General features: G+C 37.5%; 1 protein-coding gene across 9 annotated transcripts in view; it reads left to right on the top strand.

Moving 5' to 3' along the window:
• The window catches only part of LOC145987713 (uncharacterized), a 66,887-nt gene extending 42,899 nt beyond the window's left edge, over positions 1–23,988 (top strand). For all 9 annotated transcript variants that reach the window (XM_083122290.1, XM_083122289.1, XM_083122293.1 and 6 more), the window contains 5 exons: positions 1,632–1,853; positions 9,039–9,176; positions 13,276–13,420; positions 17,089–17,210; positions 22,907–23,988. In XM_083122290.1, the coding sequence (XP_082978416.1) occupies positions 1,632–1,853; positions 9,039–9,176; positions 13,276–13,420; positions 17,089–17,210; positions 22,907–22,984 (705 nt within the window). In that variant the 3' untranslated portion in view covers positions 22,985–23,988. The remainder of the gene's footprint in view (positions 1–1,631; positions 1,854–9,038; positions 9,177–13,275; positions 13,421–17,088; positions 17,211–22,906) is intronic.
• The last annotated feature ends 892 nt before the right edge of the window (positions 23,989–24,880 follow it).

Here is a 24,880-nt window from a genome sequence, read left to right as displayed (position 1 = left end):
CCTCCTTGGGCCGTGAATTTGTTGCTTTTATCCCCTATATAAATTTGAATTAAATCCTTGTCAGTAATTTTTTACCCATGGGCACCCCATAACTTTTTCACATGCTAAAATCATGCTCATGCTAAAAACAAAATTACCTCCTTTTCCCCCTCCCTGCCCCACAAAGGTGCAACAACCCTTTTGAGGACCAATCCTTTTCATTGGTTGATACATACCATAAAGTCTCTTTTCATTGGTTGATGCATGGCATAAAGTCTCAATCTTTCTGCTTGTATCTGGTTTTTTGAAGCTCTCTATTTATTCATGAAGCTTCCCAATTGTTTTCATTATGCTGTGTCAGCACTGATATTTTGGAGCTCCTACCAGAAATTGAACCTGCAACTGCTTGCTCCAATGGTGAAAGTGCCAGCCATTCAGAATGACCTTCATTACTTATATCTTTGACACTCACAATCTGTTGCATCACACACAAAAGAAATTTACGAAACATCGCATTGAAAATATTTACTAAGAAAATCTGAAGGATTTAGCTATGGGTGTAAGGCTATTGACATTTCACTGTGGTCATTCTATTTTGTATCTGTGTGGTGGTACATTTTGAATGTCAAATATAAGGAAAACAATAACTGGGATCTATTACATGGTGTTTTAAATTCATTGTCTGTATAATTGCTTACTTACATAGTTCAGCATCTCGGAACGTTTTTTTTTTATATGTAGCTGCAGGTGTCGCTTGTAGGAACTATGTGTGTCTTAATGCTGGCTCTGTGTGTTTCTGAGGTTTACACTAAAACATCATTGGCTACATTGAACATTTGACAAATGTGAGAATTTTATATTCATATGTAACTCTGATTAAAGTTCCGCTGTACTGTTGGCCTGTCTTTTGAGAACTATCTTGCAGATAAACTTGATAATTCTGAAAAAATACATGTGCTGAGAATTAGGATTGCCTTTATTAGAAAAATGATTACAGTGCCATGAAACTTTCACATATATATACATGTAGATAATAATGCTCATGCATTTTACTCAAGATATCTTTTTCAAATCTAGCAAATACTGTTAATGCTTCAGAACTTGGAATTCAAGCATGATTTTTCAAAACAAAACATCTTTGAAAATTTATCTGCGGAACGACAGAACCTTCAGTACAATTAGTTTTACATTTTGAACTTATTTGTACAGCCAGCTTATTAGCAGCATGATTTTTTTATCTTACAAAATTCAGTTGAACAAAAGATTAGGCAAAAGAGAATTCATGTTTTATCAGTTTTCCCGAAACATAAATGACTGTAACTGTCGTGGAACTGCATTGTTAGTTGAAAATGTCAGCTTGACAATCATGCTAGTGCCCAGCGATTATGGTGAAGGGATTTTCTTGGGATATCAACCAAGGAAATATTGGGTTTCTAAACTTTCAAGAAATAACATCATCTCTCAAAAGCTTGGCTGGGCAATGTTCTGGGTATTCATCTTTCCATCATCTTCTTGCAATCACACAGAGCCATGACATTTTGTCGAACATAGCCCTTTTTTTTTTCTGCAATAGTGATATGCTTGCATATCATGGTGTCTTTCCAAATGCAGACTACCGCCAAACACTGAGGTGCTGAATTTACTCTTTACAGTCATTCCGACAAAAGCAGCTGTTGAAGCGACACCAAAACTTGTATCATAATCCTAATTACGTTCCTCCCCTACCTCGAGAAAAGACGCACGAGTGCCCCGAGTGTGGCCGAGCATTCCGACATAAAGGCAACTTAATTCGGCACATGGCGGTTCACGATCCAGAATCCTCGGCTCAGGAGAAAGCATTAGCGCTGAAGCTGGGCCGACAGAAGAAAATCCAGGTAGAGTTCATTCTTCTTCTGCATGGATTACTGAAGCTTATTAGTTATGTGTGTGTGTAAGCCTTGGTAGCAGCTTTATGTTTCAATTTTTATGTATTTGAGAGAGGTAGGTTGGTGAATAACTGTCTTTGTTTTTAGTTATTTTACTTTGTTATCAGAGTTTAGGAAGTAACATAACCTGTAACCGAAATTACATGAATGATTGTAACAGAATTTTGTTACTTTTCATTACCTGGATAAATACAGAACTGAAGGGTTTATTTACCAGGATGAAATATGTTTTGTTGTGTTGTTTTAATTGTGTGCCTGGGAAAGCATGCACTATAGAGAACAAATATAATACTTGTGTAAACAAGTAAATGTTCTTATTATATGCACATTACTTTTTTAAGTAACTTGCCCACCTCTACTTGTAACCAGTTTTGTTTTTGTTTTTTCCTCAGATGAGTGTCATGACACCCTTAATCATGGGCATGGTTGCCTCCTATCTTCCTTGCATCTTTATTTTTTTCTGACTTGTTCTTTCATTTTGTGCTTGAATTTATAGATACGAGGTTTGGAAATACAGCTTGGGGAATTAGTTTGTAGTTCTAACAATTTTGTTTGATTGGTTGAAGTACAGGTTTTCCGCTGACCTGGAAATTCTATAGAAATCAGGGAAATCAACTTAGGAGTGGAAAAGTTGGGGAATTTTGTAAAAAGTATTCAAAAAACAAGAAAGATCCGGAAAATCACATGGATTTGAAACCAAATGCATATTTCCTTTTTTCCTCGCAGCTTACTTCTTTTTGGGGAATATTTCTTATGAACTTTTCTTTTTCAACATTATTGCATATCCTTGATTCATATGATTAACCTGCAAATTTGAAGAAATAACACTTATTTCTTAGTATGTTAAATCACTATTCAGTTGTCTGGAAAGTTATTTAAAAGTATTTGGAACATCAGGAAATTTGGTTTTTGCATAGCGAGTGAGGGTTCTGAAATAAGTGGTGTCAAATGAGTGTGCTATGCATATCGCATGTCACTTGAAGTAAGCCTTTTTTCCCCCATCGCATGCATTGAATTATGGTGGTCCATGTATTATGCATGTGCAGTGAATGATTTTGTAAGACTAGAGCTGGAGCAGGAAGTATCTACTTAAGTGTGTGCACATATGCTTGAGCACATTACAATCTTTTCCTGAAAATTGTTTTTTTTTTTTATCTTTGTGGTCTGTAATTTGTTAGTAAAGTCTGTATTTTTTTGTGTTTGTGACCACAATTTGTATTTTTTTATTACTGCATTTTGGGGGAATGCATAGTGAGATGACAATTTTTTTATTTTTTATTTCAATGTTATTTATAATTAATAAATATCATTGTTCTAACAGAGTAGTCCAGTTATGGAGACATTTCTTGAGGAATAACTTACTGTACAAGTGAAATCATGTTTTCATGTCTTCTTCCTACTGTGTAATTCACCATGTTACGTTATGAAGTCACCTTTGCTTTGAGTTATGTATATAAATGTGTAATTCATGTACAAATTGTTACATGTATTAATTAAGGAGGTTACTGTACTAGTTAAGTTCTTTATGATATATTTGTTTTGCATCAAATTGGTAGAATATCCGTTCCCAATACAAGGGACAAGTCTTTCAATGTCCAGTTAATCTTTCGGTTAAGGATCGGCCAGGTGGAAATAATCACCAGTCTTAACCAGTAAAGAGTTTTTGAATGTGAAAGTAAGCAACAGTTAGCTAATCATAATGATCTGTAGCACAACAGTAAGTTGACAATGCTGAAGCATGGAATTACGTATTAGGAAATCGAACAGTGTGCCATCTCTTAGTATAGTTTTAAACTGAATTTCGCTCATCGCACAAGCTGGTGGATAAGTGAGAACTCCCAAATGCATATACGTGCCACTCTTGAAAGCACATGTTTTTGAGTTCAGTGCATGTGTTTTTTTTAATTCAGCATGCAACTTTCAGTGCATGTAGGTGACACTACCTTATTAGCCTTGTCCAAAAGTTTTTCTAGTCTGTAGCACTGGAACACTAGAATAATCTCAAGGATTTCTGGATTTTTACCTTTATTAAGCCCAATATCACCTTGTTATTGTTCTTTAAGAGTACACCTCTTAAATAAGATCACTCTGATACTAGTTCACTGTACCTTTCGTTGTTATGCACTGTTCACTTGATGGCCTCCGATGGCGCAGTGGTAGCATAATCGAGGAGTCTCGGGTTCGACACCCGGTGGAGGCACATAGTGGTTCGGATCCCACTTTACACTGTACGTCCAGTCCCAATTAGCCTTACTGTGCATAAAGTGGACTTAAAACACCAGCTCAATCAATCAAAACTGTTCACTTGATGACTCGTCTCTTTTTACCCTTTCTGAAGGAAGTACAGGGACCATCCATTTTTTCCTTTCAATAACATGCAGGGGGGGGGGGGGAAGTAAGGAACCTAATTGTACTTAGGGCATCAGTTTTATGAGTTCACACAGGCATGCCTTGTCAAGGATCAATTTCGTACTGGTCGAACTCTGGTAAGAAAATGAGTCTGATGGTACACTTGAGCCGAAGGCAGCAGCAAGGACAGACAGGTGAGGAAAGTTAGGGTACACTCAAGCTGAAGCCAGGTATGCAGACTAGAGTCTGAAGATACGAACCCACAGTGGTGGCCAGTATTGGCAGGCAGGATAGGTATATTCTGTTTCTTCCCATTTGGCTGAAACTTTTTCCACAGAAACACACTTCTTTCTGGTGCTTCTGTTATGCCTAGCCTCCCATAGGTGTTTGCCTGTTACTGACCAGTTGAGAATAGTCCGCATATGTTTAAACGGAAGATGGTGACGTTTGGTAAGTCAGTTTTTACCTCCTACGAATGTCTGTTATTCTGAGATTTTTTCAAAAATTATCCTTGTACTGATACAGATCTGCAAGTATCCCATAAAGACCTGTCTGGTTAATTAACCTCCTTCATTAATATGTGTAACCAGGTGATTTTATTGTATATTTAGACATTTATTGTACAAAACAAGGGCATATGATTTATACCTTTTTACTCATTAGTAGGGATGGGCCGATATGAAATTTTAGCCGATACCGATATAAAATTTACCGATACCGATAACCGATATTCTACCAGTCCTTGAAGAACCTGAAAGGTTCATTGACCTCCTTAATAAATGTGTGTTTCAAGGTGAATGCAGTGCAAGAGAAGTTGCATATTTAGACATTTACTTTTTTAGAAAGTAGGGCATGGAGATTATCCATAAAAATTACAACAAAATGGCAGAATTTTGCACTAAATTATCAAATATTTATCGATATATCGGATTGTTAAAATAATCGGTAATTTTACCGATACACCGATATGCCTATATCGGCCGATACCGATAGAGTACCGATTAATCGGTCCCATCCCTACTCATTAGTATCGGGTGTTCCATTTACAACGCCACCCTGAGTTGGGAATAGTACAACTTTGAACCGGAAGTGGTATACATATAATCCTTATACCAAATTGAAGCCTTGTTCATGCATATATTTTTGAACCAGGGAACAATGATGGGATTTCATTAGTGTCCATGCAGTGTTGCCAGATGTAACTGGAAGTGTAAATGAATTTTTTTACGAAGCATGAAAAATGTCACATAACACCCATGTACGCACATGACGTCTGTAATTTGCAGTTTGGTTAGGTGGATTAGCTCGGCATCTATGGCAGTGAAAAAAGAAATGTTCATTTCTACCAATAGCCAATCGGATGAGGCATCTGTAAGGGGGAACTAGGTAAAATGGTTGTTCTTAGAAACTAAGACTGTGCATAGGCAACACTGCTGGTGTTTCAGTGCCACAAAAGGTGTGTTTCGAAACTGTATACATCATGCAATTACTGAAAACAATAAAAAAGAAACTTTGAAATTTTCATGAAAATAATGTTACATGCACCTGGCAACCATGTGATGCATCAGGAATTTATCACAATGAGCTATTAACATTGACAGCAATTACATATTCCATGAAGAAACAAACTTACCGCATGGTTGCCAGGTGCATGTAAGTATAGGGTTACCAGATCGCTATAAGGGAAATGTAGGACACAAAACATTCTCAATAAATAATACATATTTCTATAGAACACGTTAGAAAGTAGTTGTAAACTGACACTTTTCAGTTTTAAGAAAATGAATTTTTAAATGCAAAATTTCAAAACTTGCAATCATACTAATCAATGCACCTCTTACAACATGATTTAAGTGGTACTTCTCAGAGAAGACATTTTTTATCAAAATTTCAGGTTTAGTCAAACTATATTTATTTTAGAGTGGACCGTCAAACTCTTTGAAATTATACGGACCAGTACCAAACATTTTATAGACTTTACGAAAAAAAATTCTCTCGTGAGTCTGTTGTGTTGATTGTATTGAAAGAACTCTCTCAACATTCGAATTATGACCTGTAATGGCAAACAAATATTCAGCAATTACCGTAATTTAAAATGTTTCCAGAAGTTTCATCTTGGGTAGTTTTTAGTTCAATAACAGGGTGTCTACCAAAATAACATACAAAATTCTGGACTTTTCTAGACCTTTTTTTCCGTTTTTCTTCAACTTTTATTTATTCGAACCCTACTTAGGTAAAGTTGGGAATTAGTAATTAAGAAAATAAATATTTATTTAATGAAAACTAGGGATGTGCCGAAGCCGATTAAAGATGTATGAAAATCGGCCGAAATTGACACATCGGAATCGGCAAAAATCCGACATTTAAACCGATACAGTTTATACTAGAGTTTTTACCTTCTAATAAGTTTTTTATTCTAGTTTTGTAAGATTTATTGAAAATTTGGGTATGATTCGTCATTATTGTAGAGATTTTGTAATAAAATTATTGCAAACTCATTCAGAGGATCAACTTAACTATAAATCGGAAATAAAACAGTACATTGCTGCACCAGGATCTGCTGTTGTATTGGAAATTCAAAAATGAATATTCAAACCTGAAGCAAGTCCTGAGAAAATACTTGGGCATACCTGCTGCATCAGTATTCAGTGATTGAGTGTTCAGTGTTGCTGAACAGATTTGAGATAAGAGAAGAAGTAGGTTACTTCCTGAAGTGCTTCCAAATCTCGTGTTTCTGAAGTTAAATCTGGCAGAACAGGAATTCATTTTGCATTTCAAAGAACTGCTTGTGTACTAATGTTTAATCTCTTGAGAATCCATGTTGTTCTTAAAGGTTCACATAACATTTTGTAGATGCAAATGTACATTCGCATCTCTTGAGAATATATATGTATATACATATGATATGCAATAGAAATGTACATGGTAAATTTATTTTTGTCATGCTGAAAATAACATCCCATTTCTGTTTAATAATCTTATGTATCGGAATCGGTTAAATATCGGCATCGGTATCGGTTCCAAAAATTATCGGTGAGTACATCGGCATCGGTAAATTTTCAGCTTCGTCACATCCCTAATGAAAACCCTTACCAAAGGGCCAGTTAAGATAAAAACTGAAGCTGAATTTAAGAAGAGAATTAGATTTGCTTTCTCGTATGAATGCATCCTGAACTGTGTTTGGCAGACAAGCGAGGCTTTGGCGTCTAGACTCACAGCCAGTATAATCTTATGTGGGGCTTGTGTCGGTTGTCCCTATATGTTTGTGATTATCCCTTCATCCATCTTATCATAAAACCATTCATCCTCATCTTCGCGATTAGCCAAAGGGACAGAAAAAAGTAAAGTAAAATAAACTAAATCAACCACAAGCAATCAGTCATTATGATAGCAAGAATTCTTTACCACAAGGATAATTTGTTGCCTTTTTATTGACTTTCTTGACCTACTTGTTGATTTCTTTACTTTTTCTTGACTTCCATCATTCCATGACTTTCTTGACTGGCAGACACACTGAATAACTTTGTTCTCTATACCCCTGCTTTACAATCAAATTATATTGAATAAGAAGGAGCCACCCCTTGTTCCATCAGTATAAACACTAATGCAAGAAATTCTGCTCAGGTATCGAACAGTGCCGTTATCAGAAAGTGGTCCCAAAACTTTGTTCATTAATTGCTTCCGTTTTCCCGTTCGTTTAATAGCAGGACAAACTTTTTTTCTTTTTGGGCAATGGCTGAATCAAAATAAATTTCACTATTGGGTTTGGAAGCAGTCCATAGACTTGTAACTTGCATGATTTTTTTTCTGTTAAGTATTTTCCTAATTAATATTATGTGATGCTCAAAATGTAGGACATTTATGATATTTTTCAAATTCCTCCCAGACTCCGGACGTCTGGTAACCCTTTGTAAGTAACAGTATTTTCATGAAAATTTCCAAGTTTCTTTTTTATTGTTTTCAGTAATTGCATGATGTATACAGTTTCAAAACACACCTTTTGTGGCACTGAAACACCAGCAGGTGTTACCAATGCACAGTCTTAATTTCTAAAAACTACGATTTTCCTAGTTCCCCCTTAAAGATGCCTCATCCGATTGGCTATTGGTAGAAATGAACATTTCTTTTTTCACTGCCATAGATGCCGAGCTAATCCACCTAACCAAACTGCAAATTACCGACGGCATGTCCGTACACGTGTTGTGTACCATTTTTCATGCTTTGTAAAATATTTCATTTACACTTCCAGTTACATCTGGCAACACTGCATGGACACTAATGAAATCCAATCATTGCTCCCCAGTTTAAAAATATATGCATGAACTAGGCTTCAATTTGGTATAAGAAATATATGTTTACCACTTCCGGTTCAAAAGTTGCACTATCCCAACTCAGGGTTGCATTATTGTAAATGGAACACCCGATAGAATGGCATAATTTTGCACTAAATTACAAATATGCCTAAATTGGCCAATAACAATGTAGTGTAAATTAATCTAGCCAATCTGCTGTTTAGTCATTCAAATTTCCATGCAGACTGGATTCGTTGTTCTTTAGATATATGTTCGAAATTTTTGAGGATGAGACAGATTAATTGGTTCATAAAAGCATGTGAGTTAGTGTCTATAATCTTACTAATTGATTCTACTCTTTTTACCTGTGTTTGTACTTGTCATTAATTAAATGTAAAGCTGCATCAAATGCTTTAAGCTTAAGCAATGTGATTGTTTTTTGAACACTGTGTACATCCACTTATTGCCCTTTATTCCTTATTATTACATGCAGATCATAGATGGCCAACAAGTAGAAGTCATGGCTGGAGAGGATGAAGATGAAGAAGATGAATTGTCTGATGGTGAGATGATGGCTGTAGAAGGTCAAGATGGGCAACAGTATGTGGTTCTGGAAGTGATTCAGCTTCAGGTATGTTAACTAATATAAAGGATTCGGATTTGTCAGGTCCTACATACAGGTTGGCGCATATTGTATCTACCTACAAACTTCAGATGACAACGGAAAGATGGTGATTGCTTGTAGTAACTTTATATGGTTATGAAATAAAAATATACACGGGCATTTTATACAATACAGACATCAGTGCACCTTGAAAATAACATCCTAAATGTCCTCCTCCTGCTTGGATGCACTGTTTGAGGCGATGCGGGAAGGCATGTCCTGTGGAAAAGCTCGTAATTCCCGACAACAGACTATTCACAACATTACTCATGACTTTTTCGCTGTCTAACCCACCTCAGAATGCTGTGTGTGTCTGGAACAAGTGCATGGCATTTTTCATTGTTTCGCTACGGTGCCCTGTGCCTGTTTAGGTGAATGCTTCCACCGCTGCAATACTCGCCTGCACCCACCAATGCTCCATGGTGTACTAATTGCCTGACTCCCAACTTTCCACGGTATGCCACACATGCGCACGTGCACATGCATTCTGGCAGGGTTTCCAATTCAAATTGTGTTGTAAACTTCTCATGCAGTTACCTCTTTATGTACAACATTTATTTTACACCGCTGCCCTTCTCCGTATATACATCTTTTCGTTACGATCCATTAACAACCTTCCTAGGTTGCATTTTGCCCCATCACAGAGAAATGCACTTATCAGGCCTTCACCCTACAAGCGCACTATTTAGCATAGCGCTAACCTGGCCTCCCCGCAGTTTTATCACACAGAGGTCCCTATACATTCGGCGCTCACTCTCTGTGCATCTCGATGGATACATCTGGCTCAGTATAAAACTGCCTCAATCTATCGGGCCTTGTATTGGAGTATCTGAGAGAGTCTGCAATTCTCTTGAGCATCTGAGAGACTTAAGAAAGGTGAGAGCATAACAAGTCGAAACCTGGTATTTATATCTTCGACAAACGGCCCTCCCCCAACAACCAGGCCAAGCCCCTATTGTTACCTGTTAAACAGGAAAGACAACCGTTGGCATCCCTGGCTACGGGGCAAAAAGCAACCTAGGCAAGAGCATTTACAAATATCCAAACTTCTGCATATACGAGGTTTGGGGAGTAAGTCATGGCGACCCAGTAATAATTCGACAATCGAAGGATGTATTAAAAATTTGTTAGATACTACTGAAAGAGTATCCATTATGGATATTTTGTTGGTAGGAATCATGAAAAAAAAACCCAAGCAACCCTGTGACATACACATGTGCAAATGTTACAAAAACTTGTCTGATTATGACAAACTTTCGAAATAATCTCCCGCATTGTCCACAGCACGCTGCGCAGTAGGTCCCGTACACAAGCTGCCTTGTGTGGCCTTGCATTATCGTGGAGTATGATTGCATTATGCAGTAGATCTGGACGCTTCTCCCTAGCGGCACGTCGTAGATGTCGCTGCAGGAACTCTTCCACATCGATGGCAGCGTGCCATGGACAATGTGGGAGATTATTTCGAAGGTTGTCATAATCAGACAAGTTTTTGTAACATGTGCACATGTGTATGTCACAGGGTTGCTTGGGTTTTCTTTCACGATTCCTACCAACAAAATATCCATAATGGATACTCTTTCAGTTGTATATAACAACTTTTTAATACATCCTTCGATTGTCAAATTATTACGAGGTTGCCATGAGTTACTCCCCAACCCTCGTATATTTAAATTTTCCAGCTGTGTGCATTAAAACTACACAGCAATTGGTAGATACAACATGCGCCACTTTGTATATCTAAGCTCACCGGACAAAAAAATTAGTCACCCCTGAGCAAAAGCAAGGTGGTTTCCTTATTCCCCTACAGATGGCATTGCAGAGGAGTGGCGTGGTGCATTATGTCTGTGTGTAGCAGTAACATTGAGTGTGGAAGACATTGTCCAATATGGGAATAGTGCGTCAAGATGGGCAAAGCCAGGGATGTGTCTGAGTGGCAAAATGGGGCTATCGTATTTGGGTGTGCCCATGGTCACACAGTGAGTGAAGTTTGCCGGATTGGTTGGGGTATCAACACGAACTGTCCAACGTATGTACAAGGAATGGTGTACCACTGGAGGCAATGAAACCCGGCGTGAGAACCGTGGTTGGAAAAAGATCCTAACCCAGAGGGACCAGAATCGAGTGCAACGTCTTGTGAATGACAATCGGTTTCAAAGCAGACAGGAATTGTTGCAGTCAGTGAATGAAGGTCCATCCCAACCAATTTTGAGTGGACATTGCAACGAGAATTTCATGCCATTGACATACGGATTCGGGTACCTCAAAAGAGGCCTTTGTTCACAGGGACACATAAAGTTGCACGTCTGACATGGGCCAGACAACACCGAACTTTGACAGTGCCAGACTGGAGGCGTGTAATGTGGTCTGATGAATCGCGATTTTGCCTATTTTCAATTGACGCAAGGCGTCGAGTGCACAGACGGTCAAATGAGGCATTTCATTCGCAGTGTGTGGAGGGTGTAGTTCAGGCAGGGGGTGGTTCTGTGATGTTTTTGGTTTATTTTTCTTACTATGCACTGGGCCCACTCATACAGGTGACCGTGAACATGAACCAGTATGTTTATTTGAACATTCTCTGTGATCAGGTGCTTCCCTTCAGTCAACATCTTTACCAAGATGACAACTGCTGTGTTCACAGGACAGCATGCATATGTGAGTGGTTTGATGAACCATCAGGCACCCTATCGCACCTCGCCTGGCCCGCTAAATCACCTGATCTTAACCCCATAGAATATTTGTGGGACTATTTGGAACAGTGGGTGAAACACCGACAACAGCATCCTGGCAATTTGGGTGCCTTATGTGATCTTCTGATCAGAGCGAGTGGTGTCAACTGGATGTGGAATACCTGCAGAACCTTGTGGACTCCTTACCTCGCCGAATCGATGCGGTTATCAGGGCCAGTAGTATTAGTGAGATGTCTCCAGGGGGTGACTAATTTTTTGTCCAGTGAGCTTATGTTTTATGTGTTATTTATGGATATCAAATAGACCCTTTCTGGCAAAAGAAAGTACAGTTTTTATTTGGTATCTATTTGCATAGTGCTTTTGAAAGATAGTTTGTCGTAATAAAAATAAGCATGTGCTCCATTTGAGTAAATTATCTCTTTGCATAGCTTCCTACCTAGCGACTTCTCACAGATATATCAACAGTTTCTGGGGACACGCATCTCCTTGTTCTTGTATAAATGTGAGCACATGCTTACTTTACTACTGGAACAGGTACAACCTTTATTTCTATCTTTATTCCTCAACCATGAAAGAGGGGATTGTTCAAGTGAAGAGGGACAGATTGTCACTATTAGTTCATTAAATATCTTGCAAACCAAGGGCTGGCCTTCATAGATAATTTCAATGCTAAGGGAAATTCATGATCATAAAAATGAAGACAAAATGTGCCTCATTTGAAAGAATTGATTAATCGAAATAGGAGAAAGTGGCCTTTGTTTCTTCTTCTTGTTTTGAACCTAATAACTTTTGCAACTGTTTTATAACTGTCTCTTATTATGTAAAAATTAATATTTCTCATTTGTTTTATATGGTAATATTAGAGATCAACTATGCAACATTTTTGGCAGTGAGAGAGAGAGAAAGTGTGTGTGAGATATATATATATATATATATACACACACACATACACACACACACATACACACACACACACACACACACTCACATCCTACATGTACATGTTGGTGTGCATACAAAATCATTTTTCACTTTGCACCTCCTTTATGTGTCAGGTCTTTAATTCAACACACGTAATCACAATTTATGCACTTCTCATGATTAATTTGTAAAAAGTTAGAAGAGCAATGTTAAGCACTAATAGTAATAATAGATGTATCATTTTTTATAATGATCATAAAAAATACGCTGATAAAATAACAATAAGAATGTCTTGTTAACTCCAGGATGTTTTGTTTCCCATGTTGTTTATACGAGTATTTGCTTTGCCTCTTCTTAAGAAAATCATAGAAATCTGTGACTTGATTGCCCCACAATGATTTGAAGCTTGCAAAACCTGTGGACATGAAGTTAAATTCCCTTCACTTCTCCTTTTTCAGGATGGCGATGGACAGGAACAGGCTGTGGCTGTTGTTACTGGTGGAACCGATGGCACTCATCCAACTGTGGAACAGGCTGTAGCTGCTTTGCATCAAAGTGCTGCAGAAGAAGGTTTATTGGCTGAGCATATAACACCGGATTCACGTAAGAAATATTTTAATGAATATTTTGTGTATATGAATGTTTGCCTATTTGCATTTTTTAATTTTTGTGTGTTAAAACATTTGCTTTAATGTTTTAAGCCTCATAACACAATTTTCATGGTGGTCATAAATGTGTATTTTGCCTAAAAATGTCTTTTTTTGGTCATTTTTGCTTACTACATCTTTACATCCCAGTATTGCCAGTCTGAAGCACTCTTGTGAAGACGGTGGCAGATTTCGCTCTCGATACAGTACATAATGCAATTGATGAATGGTTGCATAGACTTGGAGCATGTGTGTGGACCAAAGGTGGTCATTTAGAACAATCATTAGTGCTTTGTGTACTCAATATATCCATTCAATACTTTTTTTCCTGGCGGTACGCCATACCAGTATCATTTTCTAGGTGAGAATGAAACTAATGATATTTTATTTTGACGATAGAAATATGTGTGTAACTACGTAGATACATGATCATCATTCACAAACATATAACACAATAATTTAATTATTTTAATGAACAGTAAACCAAATTGAAGAGTAAAAGGTAAAGTGTTCCCCTGTGCTTAGCACCACGCCATGAAGGCGTATAGGGGGTGCGGGGGTAACGCCCCACACTTTCTTGATCCGGTCGTGAGTGGGGGTGATGTGATCAGCACCACGCCCCTGACCGCCTTTACCCCCCAGGTACCCATGTTATTCGACGCTGGGTGGGCGCCGGTGCCACTTCCAACGTTAGAAAAGTTCCCGGATTGACCGGAACATTTCTTCACAAGAACAAAACCACTATAACCATGTAACACATATCCATGGGATATTACAATATCTTAACCTTTAGCCCCCTGACGGTTGAAATTTTGACTGCCACATGTGAATTCCTTAACGTCAGATGGTCAATATTTCGACCAGCAGCCCGTGGCAGCAATTAGTGTGCAATTTCTTAAAAACCAAGGGCTCAAAGGCCCATACTCGAATTACAAAACAATACGTCCATTGTTTCTACTATTAACAAGCGAAGTTTGAAAAAGTCCTCTGTTTTCCTTCATTTCCAACATTATTATATGATAGATTTCTAAAAGTGACTATTAACTTGTAAACTATTGCATCTTTTTGAAAGAAATAACACCAAGAATGAGTAAAAAGCAACATTTTCAGCAACGTCCAACAATTAAGGATTCAGGGGAAAAGGGGGGGGGGGGCAAAAGCCTGATTGTCGAAATTTGCCCCGACCACGTTTTATCCCCCCCCACAGCGATTAACACATCATTTGTTGAAAATTATACACTGTAATTACAAAACAATACATCCATTGTCACTGTTATTAAGAAGCTCCGTTTGAAAAAAGCCCTTTGTTTCCCTTTTGTTACTATGGGATAAATTAAGGATAAAGGGCTGTAACTGCTGAACTACTGCATCTTTTTGAACAATTTAATTTCTAAATGTAGGAATGAGTAAAAAGTAACATCGCAAAATTAAGGGTCCAGGGGGGGATGCAGGGGCAAAGGCCCAAAGTTCGGAAAATTTCTGAATCCTGCAATTTCAGTTGTTTTTTTTTTTTCTTTTCTTTTCTTTTTCTTTCAACATTGCGGGACGTCCATTACACATCCTCATAGAGTGGTCTTTTGTCGTGCTTTCCTCCAAAATTGGTCCATCCAGCATCCATAGGGCCGATTCTAGAACCAAAATTCCGGACTGGCAACACTGCCACTTTATATAAGGTTATTAATTTTTTACTCAAGAAGTATCGGTCTGAATTCAACAAAACTTTGCACAGATGTAGGAATGTACCACTGCTACATACTACATTTATTTTACTAACTTTGGTCTATTGGGGGCGGGGTACAGGGCATACCATATGCCAATTTTTTTAAAAAATTCAACTTCTTCTTTGTTTAACACTAATTATTGGGAGGCACAATGTATAAATTTTACCTCCGCTAAAAGCCTTGTCTTTAAGAAAGAAAACAAACATATTTTATCTGTCTACGACAATTAGTTCTTGAGTTACGATTTTATTTGTACTTCGCGGCAAGTTTGAATATCACGTGCTTGAAAATACGTGCTGACGTGAACAGGAATACAGACACGCGAGAGGTCCAGCGGATAATGGTTAAAGCATATTTTGTTATTTGTTTCAAAACCTGTGGCAGTATTTATGGTAAAACTTGATACATATTGGAAAGTATAAATCAAAATGAATCATGAATTCGGAATTTCCCGAAGCTCTGATCATCTCTAATTCTACACGTCATTTTCACCTTAAGTGATTGTTTTTGCATTTCTGGTACAAAAGCTAACTATTTTCGATACGTTCCAGACATTCACAATGCAGAAAAGGTCGAGAATTAATGACTTTTTAAAATGACCATTCGGTATTTCCTGACTACTCGGGATCCTAAAAAGTTGGGAAGTCATTTTCCGAAGGTGGGATCGGGATGGGAAATTTTTTCCCGATCCCGACTTTATCCCGCACACCCCTAGTTATTTCCCCCAATTTGTTTATTTTTTGGAGAATATTTTATGTTTTCATCTTTTTTTTCACCAGTGTTAAATAAACTAGAATCATTTGAATTTTAAAAGAAAACGTTTTACACCACGTGCCAGAAAAATCATGGTAAAATCCAATTTACCTCGTAGCCAGAAAATTAAAAAGGCAGCACAAAACAAATTAATACTCTGTCATCCCAACCTGCATGTGTTTCTCCTTGAAACAGAGTATTTAATTTGTTTTGTGCTGCCTTTTAATTTTCTGGCTACAAGGTAAGTTGGATTTTAACTACGTTCATTTAATTTGAAGACATAGCAAAGTCCCTGGAAAAGTTAGAGAATTTGGTTTTGCAAATGAGTGGTGAACCTTAAAGGTTATCATTAGGGGCATGCATATTTCGTTTTTGACAAAAAAACGAAATTTGAAAATACACATTGTAGTGTTAATTTTCCATGTTTTTGAATGGTGTGAGATGCATTTTATGACCATGTTTTGTCACGAAATAATGCGAAATGAACTGCAAAAAGCGAAATTAACTCTTAAACACGAAATTCAGTGTTTATTCACCGACGCGACACCTTCCGAGGTCTGAATTATCCTGAGAGTTATGCAATTCCCGGAAAATTTATTAATTCTGCTGTTAATATTGAAGAAGCAAAAATAGACTCTTTTACACAGAAATAAACTTAATACTCTGATAACTACATAAATGTGCTATTAGAAGTGAAATGTTAGTTCTGTGGAATAAGTGTAGTTTTAAAATCAAATTTAGGATTATATTCACAATTTTATACCCAAAATGTCATTTTATATAGCACTTTTGATGTGATTATTCACTGCTATAACACCAATATTTTATTTTATTTATCGCTTTTGAACCCGAAATTGACTCAGTTTTTGTACCGAAATTTTGCTTTTTTATTTACCAAAAAATATGTGCCTCTAGTTATCATATTATGATTTTATGCTCGAATACTATCCAGACAACATACAAAAACATGTCATTCACCATTCATACCATAGATGCAAAACTGTACTTACTCTGACATTTCAAAACCCAGTGATTTTAACACTACAGCAACATAGGCTTTCCATTGCTCTCTTTCATGATGTGCCTATTTTATGTAAAATGCTTGAAAGATGCACACCAGTGCTGATAATCAATTTTTATTTCTCAATAGATGTAGATGACGAGGTTAGTTTCCATGGATTCAGGGGGAAGAGGCTGACAAGGAAAGATGCTCTGGCAATTAGAAAAAGGATAGAAACTCAGAAAGATATGGAAAATTGTTTTGGCTTTGATGTAAGTATTAAGATTTTATTTAAGAGATCGGTTAGTTCATTGAACTCTCCAGCCTAACTATTGCTTATCTTTGTGGGAGCAGGAAAATGTTTATTATCCATTTGTCTTGACTCTTCTCACGGATCATGTTCATATCTTCCTGGAGAGAGGCCTGCTCGAAAGAGGTTCATTATCCAGATTTTATTAATTAGTGAAAGATAACTAAGATATGTGCTAACTTATATGTATAACTCTTAAGGTGTGGTTTATTTGTATTTCTGGCACATATATCCTTTTTACATATTAACTGTGTGACATCGAATAGTGATTAACCCTTTCAGCAAGTGTGCACAGAAATGAAGATATTGTCGTGTGAGAACCAGAGGGACGTCATTTGGATTTATCACATTTACAGGAGAGAGAGAAAATAATGTATCTTTAGGAATACGTCTGACTCTTAAAAAGAGTCAATAAATTGGAGATACTTGTCTCCACCGTACCACTAAGACATACTGATAATGTGCGAATTACTCACAATTAAATATAAACTTTAGGCTAAAAGATTAAAAATCAGCAACTTACGTGTGTGAGTATGAGATTTTTCGTACTACGTTTCGGAGGTTACACTACCTCCTTCTTCAGGTTGAAACGATGTTATTCAGACACCTGACATGGTGCCTCGTCGTGAAAGTGAAGGTTAAGGATTTAGGTTAAAAAGTTGCATGAAGGACACTTTCTAAAAAAGAATATAAATTACACATCTAAAACCGCGCAATACTATAAAAAACAAAAGAACGTTCAAGGCTGAAGTCGGCGAACTGCCGACCAGTGCTCGGGGTAGGCGAATGCACGGTGTCAGCCCGTACCTGGGGAAAGAAAACTTCCCCTCCTCAATCCTTCCAAACTGGGGCTCGGGAGTCACCAATCCAAGGAGAAGTCGACTTCCACCTCGGCGGCTTTCCTAACCTCAGGAGTAACACGGAAGCCTATCTCGTCCCTATTCACTGCGGCTTTATCCCATTTTTTAAAGAAATTAACCCAGCCGTCTTCTAAATTCCCATCGTCCCTATTAAGTTTGTTCCAATTTTTCGCGCATATATAGGCAGCTTCATATACGTTTCAGTCCAATTTATTGTTGACCTCCCTAATAACCTCCTTTTTAGCAATCTTATGTCGGTTGACCAATATGTGTTCAGATAATCCTGTTTTGGGTATGCCCTCCTTTACGTCCTTATCATGCTCTCCCCACCTAACTTGCATACTTCTCCCGGTCTGCCCCACATATTCCTTTCCGCATTCACACACTATCCTGTACACTCCCTTCCGCTCTTCAGGGTTATTGCGCCTATCCCCCCTCCCTTTCTTATAGGACGTAAAGTGCTTTTCAATACTCCGGGGCGCTCTTACCCCACATTTTATTCCGTAACCCCTCACGGACTTTTCAATTTTCTCTGAGACCCCCTTAAAATACGACGTTATTAATCTGTACCCCAGTGTCCCCCGGGACAAAGCTGGAGATTGTTTGTATAGATGGTTGATTGACCAAAACGTTGAAATCTTGGTCGCCTGGGAGTATGTCCGGTGGTTTTTTCTCATTACGGGGTACAATTACTTCTACGTTAACGATAAAATCTTTCGACAAAAAGAAGGGTTGGCCATGGGCAATCCCATCTCTGGCCTTGTGGCCAACATCTTCATGCACTACGTCGAAAAAGCCGCTATGGAGCATGTAGGGGGGAGGGGGGAGGTAAAATATTATGGGAGATACGTAGATGACATCCTCATCATAGGGAATGAAATCAAACTTGACAGCATTTTCGACCAATTGGGGAAGCAGGACCCCAGAATTGGGTTTACTAGGGAAGATATGGCCAACGGAAAGATCCACTTTCTTGACTTGTGCCTTACTAAAACCGGACAACGGATCGTAACCGGGGTCTTCCATAAACCGTTAGCTGGAGAGCTGTACCTCCATAAGAGATCCCAACATTCGAATAGGACTAAATTAAATGTTTTTCTTAACTTTTTCATTCGCGCCGAAAGACTGTGCAATGACGAAAAAGAGAAAGAGAAAGAAGGGGAATGGATAAGGAAGGTGGGGGTAAAGAATGGGTATACTATCCGCGACCTGGAAAAAGTAGCTAGGAAAGCCAAAAGGATTGTTAGACAAGAAACATCGCAAAATGACAAAGAGGAGGAAAAAACTGAGATAGGAAACGGTGAAAAGAACACATATTTTGTCGGGATCCCGTATTTTAAGGGGGTCTCAGAGAAAATTGAAAAGTCCGTGAGGGGTTACGGAATAAAATGTGGGGTAAGAGCGCCCCGGAGTATTGAAAAGCACTTTACGTCCTATAAGAAAGGGAGGGGGGATAGGCGCAATAACCCTGAAGAGCGGAAGGGAGTGTACAGGATAGTGTGTGAATGCGGAAAGGAATATGTGGGACAGACCGGGAGAAGTATGCAAGTTAGGTGGGGAGAGCATGATAAGGACGTAAAGGAGGGCATACCCAAAACAGGATTATCTGAACACATATTGGTCAACCGACATAAGATTGCTAAAAAGGAGGTTATTAGGGAGGTCAACAATAAATTGGACAGAAACGTATATGAAGCTGCCTATATATGCGCGAAAAATTGGAACAAACTTAATAGGGACGATGGGAATTTAGAAGACGGCTGGGTTAATTTCTTTAAAAAATGGGATAAAGCCGCAGTGAATAGGGACGAGATAGGCTTCCGTGTTACTCCTGAGGTTAGGAAAGCCGCCGAGGTGGAAGTCGACTTCTCCTTGGATTGGTGACTCCCGAGCCCCAGTTTGGAAGGATTGAGGAGGGGAAGTTTTCTTTCCCCAGGTACGGGCTGACACCGTGCATTCGCCTACCCCGAGCACTGGTCGGCAGTTCGCCGACTTCAGCCTTGAACGTTCTTTTGTTTTTTATAGTATTGCGCGGTTTTAGATGTGTAATTTATATTCTTTTTTAGAAAGTGTCCTTCATGCAACTTTTTAACCTAAATCCTTAACCTTCACTTTCACGACGAGGCACCATGTCAGGTGTCTGAATAACATCGTTTCAACCTGAAGAAGGAGGTAGTGTAACCTCCGAAACGTAGTACGAAAAATCTCATACTCACACACGTAAGTTGCTGATTTTTAATCTTTTAGCCTAAAGTTTATCGTACCACTAAGGATTAGAAGTGAATATATGTCGATCTTTCTCCAAATGGAGCTCTTCAAAGGAGATACATTAAACAAAACTGAAAACTGCATTTTTGGAGTTACGTTCCTCTGGTTCTCATAGGGGGGAAGGGGGGTTAATTAAAAGTCCATTTATTATAGGGGGATTTTATGTTATCTCAACCAACATACCATTTTTGTCCCTTTTCTGAAAATTAATTACTCTTTTACTGTATGTGGTTCAGACCTTAAATGTTCTGTATGAATCCAAAATACTACAGTTTACAATATAACTTGGAAAGAATGTGTTACTTTCTTCCAAGTATTAGTGTTGCCATCTCAAAACTTGTTAAAAAATTTCTAAATAAACTTTGTTTGGTCTTTCTACTTTAATTTTTTCTAAATATTTCATCAATAACAGATATTGATGCCAATAAGGCCACATTTATATTCATTCTGAGGTACAATTCCATCAGTGTTGCAAGCCTAAAACAAACGCGTACATGTTTGCATAAGCACTTAAAAAACTGAGAATGTATATCTACAATTGATCTAGCTGAAATGTAAGTTAACTAGGGATGGACCTTAATTAATGTATGTAACTAGATGATTGCAATACTCTTTCTTTGAAAATTAATGTGTGTATTTAGACATTACTTTACAAAACTATGACAAATGAATTACCTGGAAAATGAATAAGAAAATTGCAAAATTCTGCAATAAATTACAAGCTGTTTGTAGATACAGTAGGTCCATAAAATTATGGATAATTTTAACAGTACATTGGTATGCTTATATTGGCCAATGCCAAAAGAGCACTGGTTAAATTACCCCATCCTTAAAATTAACTTTTTAGTAAATATAATAACAGAAGGTGTTAGCTTTACATTCTTGTTAACATGTATTGCACATTGACTACAGGGGAACCTCGACTTTACATTTTTTTCAGGGGACCAAACTGAAAAAACTTAAAATGCTGTAATGTGTAGAATCAAGGAAAATTTATAGCATTTTTCTATGTTGGGACCATCAAGATTGTGTTTTGTATAAAGTGGGAAAATGTAAAATTGGGATTCCACCATATTTGTTTCTGTATTGTGTGGAGGAGCATTGGGAGATGTTTGAAATTAATAGTAGCAGACTCCAATCTAGAAAGTCAGTCAGTAGTGTTCATGGGTCCCTACTCAATTCTGCCTGGGAGGGCTTGGCCTCCAAAGTGCTGTTGCAGCATGACTTTAAAGCAGTTATAAACTTTTGTGTTTCAAATTGAAAGCCTCCTCGAGATCTTATAATTTTACGGAAATTTCGCAGCAACCTTTTCTGAAACAGAAACAGAAGTATTTCAGTCTAATTCTGTCATGGCACGTAGTGGAGACTAGAGTGATGCATAAAATTCTAAGAAATTATTCAATAACATTTATTGGCTTTTTAGTAATACACATGCAGTTCTATCCAGCACTGTGCCTACGTTTAATTCAATTTCTAAACAGTAACAGTATTTGGATAATCATCTTCCATCATGCTTCTTGGAGTGTAGACTAGATAAGTGCTACATACGAGAATGATTATGTGATAATTAGAGGCATGCATATTTCATTTTTGACTGAAACACGAAATTTGAAATAACACATTGTAATGTTAATTTTTCATGTTTCTGAAAGGTGTGAGCTTCAGTTTCCTACCTTGTTTTGTCACGAAATAATACAAAATGAACTGCAAAATGTGAAATAGACTCTTAAACATGAAATTTAGAGTTTATTTAGCAACTCGACACTTTCAGAAATCAAAATTATCCAGTTATGCAATTCACGGAAAATGTATTCATTCTGCTGTAAATATTTGAGAAGCAAGAATGGACCCCTATACACAGGAATAAACTTAATATTCTGGTAACAACATAAATGTGTTATTAGAAGGGATATGTTTATTTTGTGTGTAGTAAGTTCAGTTTTTAAATTAAATTTGGGATTATATTCACAATTTTTAAATCAAAATGTCATTTTTATATATTGCTTTGTCACCGCTATAACAGCAAAATTTTATTTTATTTACCGCTTTTGAACCCAAAATTGACTGTTTTTGTACCTAAATTTTGCTCTTTTATTTACCAAAAATATGTGCCTCTAGTGATAATGAAAGGAAATGTAAATGGCTGTGTGAATGTTGGTTTGTAACCCCTTGCAACAAATTTACATATAAAATATACCTTATTACTAGAAGAAATAAACAGAAACTTGCAAGTAATCTTCACTAACACCCATTTTCACTAAAGAAATTGAAAGATACTCTCCTTCTAATGAAACTTCATCATATCATTTCAAGGTGGTAATAATATTTTTGGTGCCGTACATTGAAAGCTGATTTATTTCATTTCTAAAACTGGAATGGGGCAAGGAGTCATAGAGAAACTGTAACCCCCTTCCCTTTCCATGGTCTGAAGTTCAAATGTATTTCCTCACTTCAGGTTGGTCTTTAAACTGTCAGCCTTGTGTAATCTGGTGAGTGCAAACTATGATAGCCATGTCCTTTCTTTTCATAGGATGAAGATGAAGAAGCTGCAGACGATGATGAAGCTGCCAAAACTGCCATTCAGTTGCTAGAAGCTATTCATCAGTAGTGAATGTTTTAAAAAACACATGGTTGTGATTTACTTGTGCAGAAATCAAACTGCACAATGTTTCTTTTTTTTTAATTTGGAGTGCCAACGGGAATACAGTGTGTTACTTTTGACACAAGAATAGAAAAAAAAGTGTTGAACGTACTTGTTAAGAATGTTTGCCGACAGTCATCACTGTCATCATTATTTAATATGTGGTTCATCTAATGACAGGAACGTTCCAAGTCTTCATACATCACCGTGCATCAGAAAGGAATCGATACAGATGATTATAAGAATGCCAAACTATGCAAAACAAGGACTTGCATTGGAACTGTAACAGAGCACAAACCTCCATTCTTGCCCCCCTCATTGCTTCAGTTTTGTTCATGGAGAGAGTTTTGTGATGTAACACCCATCAACCAACATGTCTGATTATATTGTTGGATAATTACATTGATTGGTCTTTCCAAAAGTGCAGCCAAACAGAAGTTTTTCTTTTTAAAAAATAAAGGAAAGATGACTGTACATAGTGTACAGAAAATTCATGTGAAAACTTGAAAAGTGCAGTATTTATTGTTGCAAGCAATTGTTAAAAGAAAGAATAAGAACTTATGTGTATAAATGACTTTCATTATTTTTCTTTTCCAAAGAAATGTGTGACATACATAAAGCAGTAATTTGTGGGCGTAAATACGGGCAGCAGTGACTATGTGCATATTGGTGTTATTGTTAAAACAATTCCAATAGAACAACAGTAATAGTTGTCTTCAGTAGGAACAGAACGAATACGTACTACTAGAGTTCAGATGAAACTGGCTGTATTTTTTAATTCCATTGTGAATGCAACTTAAGCATGTTGTCTGCAATATTTTTTAAATAAAAAGAAGTAAAGTGAAAAAAGCTAATGTAAATACTTGAAAACAAACATTTTATGTATCTGGAACTATTGGCATGCAAAACTGTTCGAAATTTTTCTTAAAAGAAATGTGATGTTCTGTATTAAAATGTTTTGTTACACATAATGCCTTCTTTTTTTTCACCTTTATGTGCCGATTGTAGGAAACAGGAAGTCCAGTTGGTTTGGAAAGTGAAAAATTTTGGAAATTTACAGGTAGGAAGTTTTTTCCCCCCAGATTATCACGCAAACTGGAAATGTTTAGAAAATTGCTACTTTTTAATGCAATACTGTATTTCCGTGTGTATAATGCACACCCTGGTTTTTGATTGGGAAAAGCAACAAACAATTATATCTAGTGGCCACGGTGGCTCAGTTTGTAACGCATCTGACTACCATGCTAAAGGTCCTTGGTTCGATCCCCGACCGGTTCAAATCCAGGAACTTTTTTAACATTGCAAGCGGCCCCAGCATTAAATGACATGGGTACCTGGGGGAAACCCTGGGGGGGTAAAGGCAGTCAGGGGCATGTTGCTGATCACATCACCCCCACTCATGACAGGATCAAGAAAGTGCGGGCCTACCCCCACACCCCCTATACGCCTTCACGGCATGGTGCTAAGCACAGGGGAGCACTTTACTTTTTTTAAAAATTATATCGTATGTAATGCACGCAGTACAGTTCAGGTTCAAGTTCAAGACTCAGGTTCTCAGTTGTAGATCGTAAAGCTGTTGCTATGCCGATCAAGAACAAATGACATCATACCTATTCAATAAGTCAACTTTTGCTAAATGGACCAATGGACCTGTGTGTACGAGTCACTCCCCCCTCTTGTTTAGCATCCCAGAGTTTTCACTTCTGTAACCTCCTTGTTTATTCTATAGTAGAAGAAAGTAATATGAAAATAACGTTATGGATTTGCAGCACTCGCAAAGTTATTTTCTAATATTTCTCGCCCGACAAATGCCGCTGATACACATCCCATGTGACAGATGGTGCATGCACGAATTCTACTACA

Source organism: Lepisma saccharinum, chromosome 5 (assembly GCF_977018435.1).
Source record: "Lepisma saccharinum chromosome 5, izLepSacc3.1, whole genome shotgun sequence".
Lineage (NCBI taxonomy): Eukaryota > Metazoa > Arthropoda > Insecta > Zygentoma > Lepismatidae > Lepisma > Lepisma saccharinum.
This window is presented reverse-complemented; position numbering and strand designations above follow the sequence as displayed.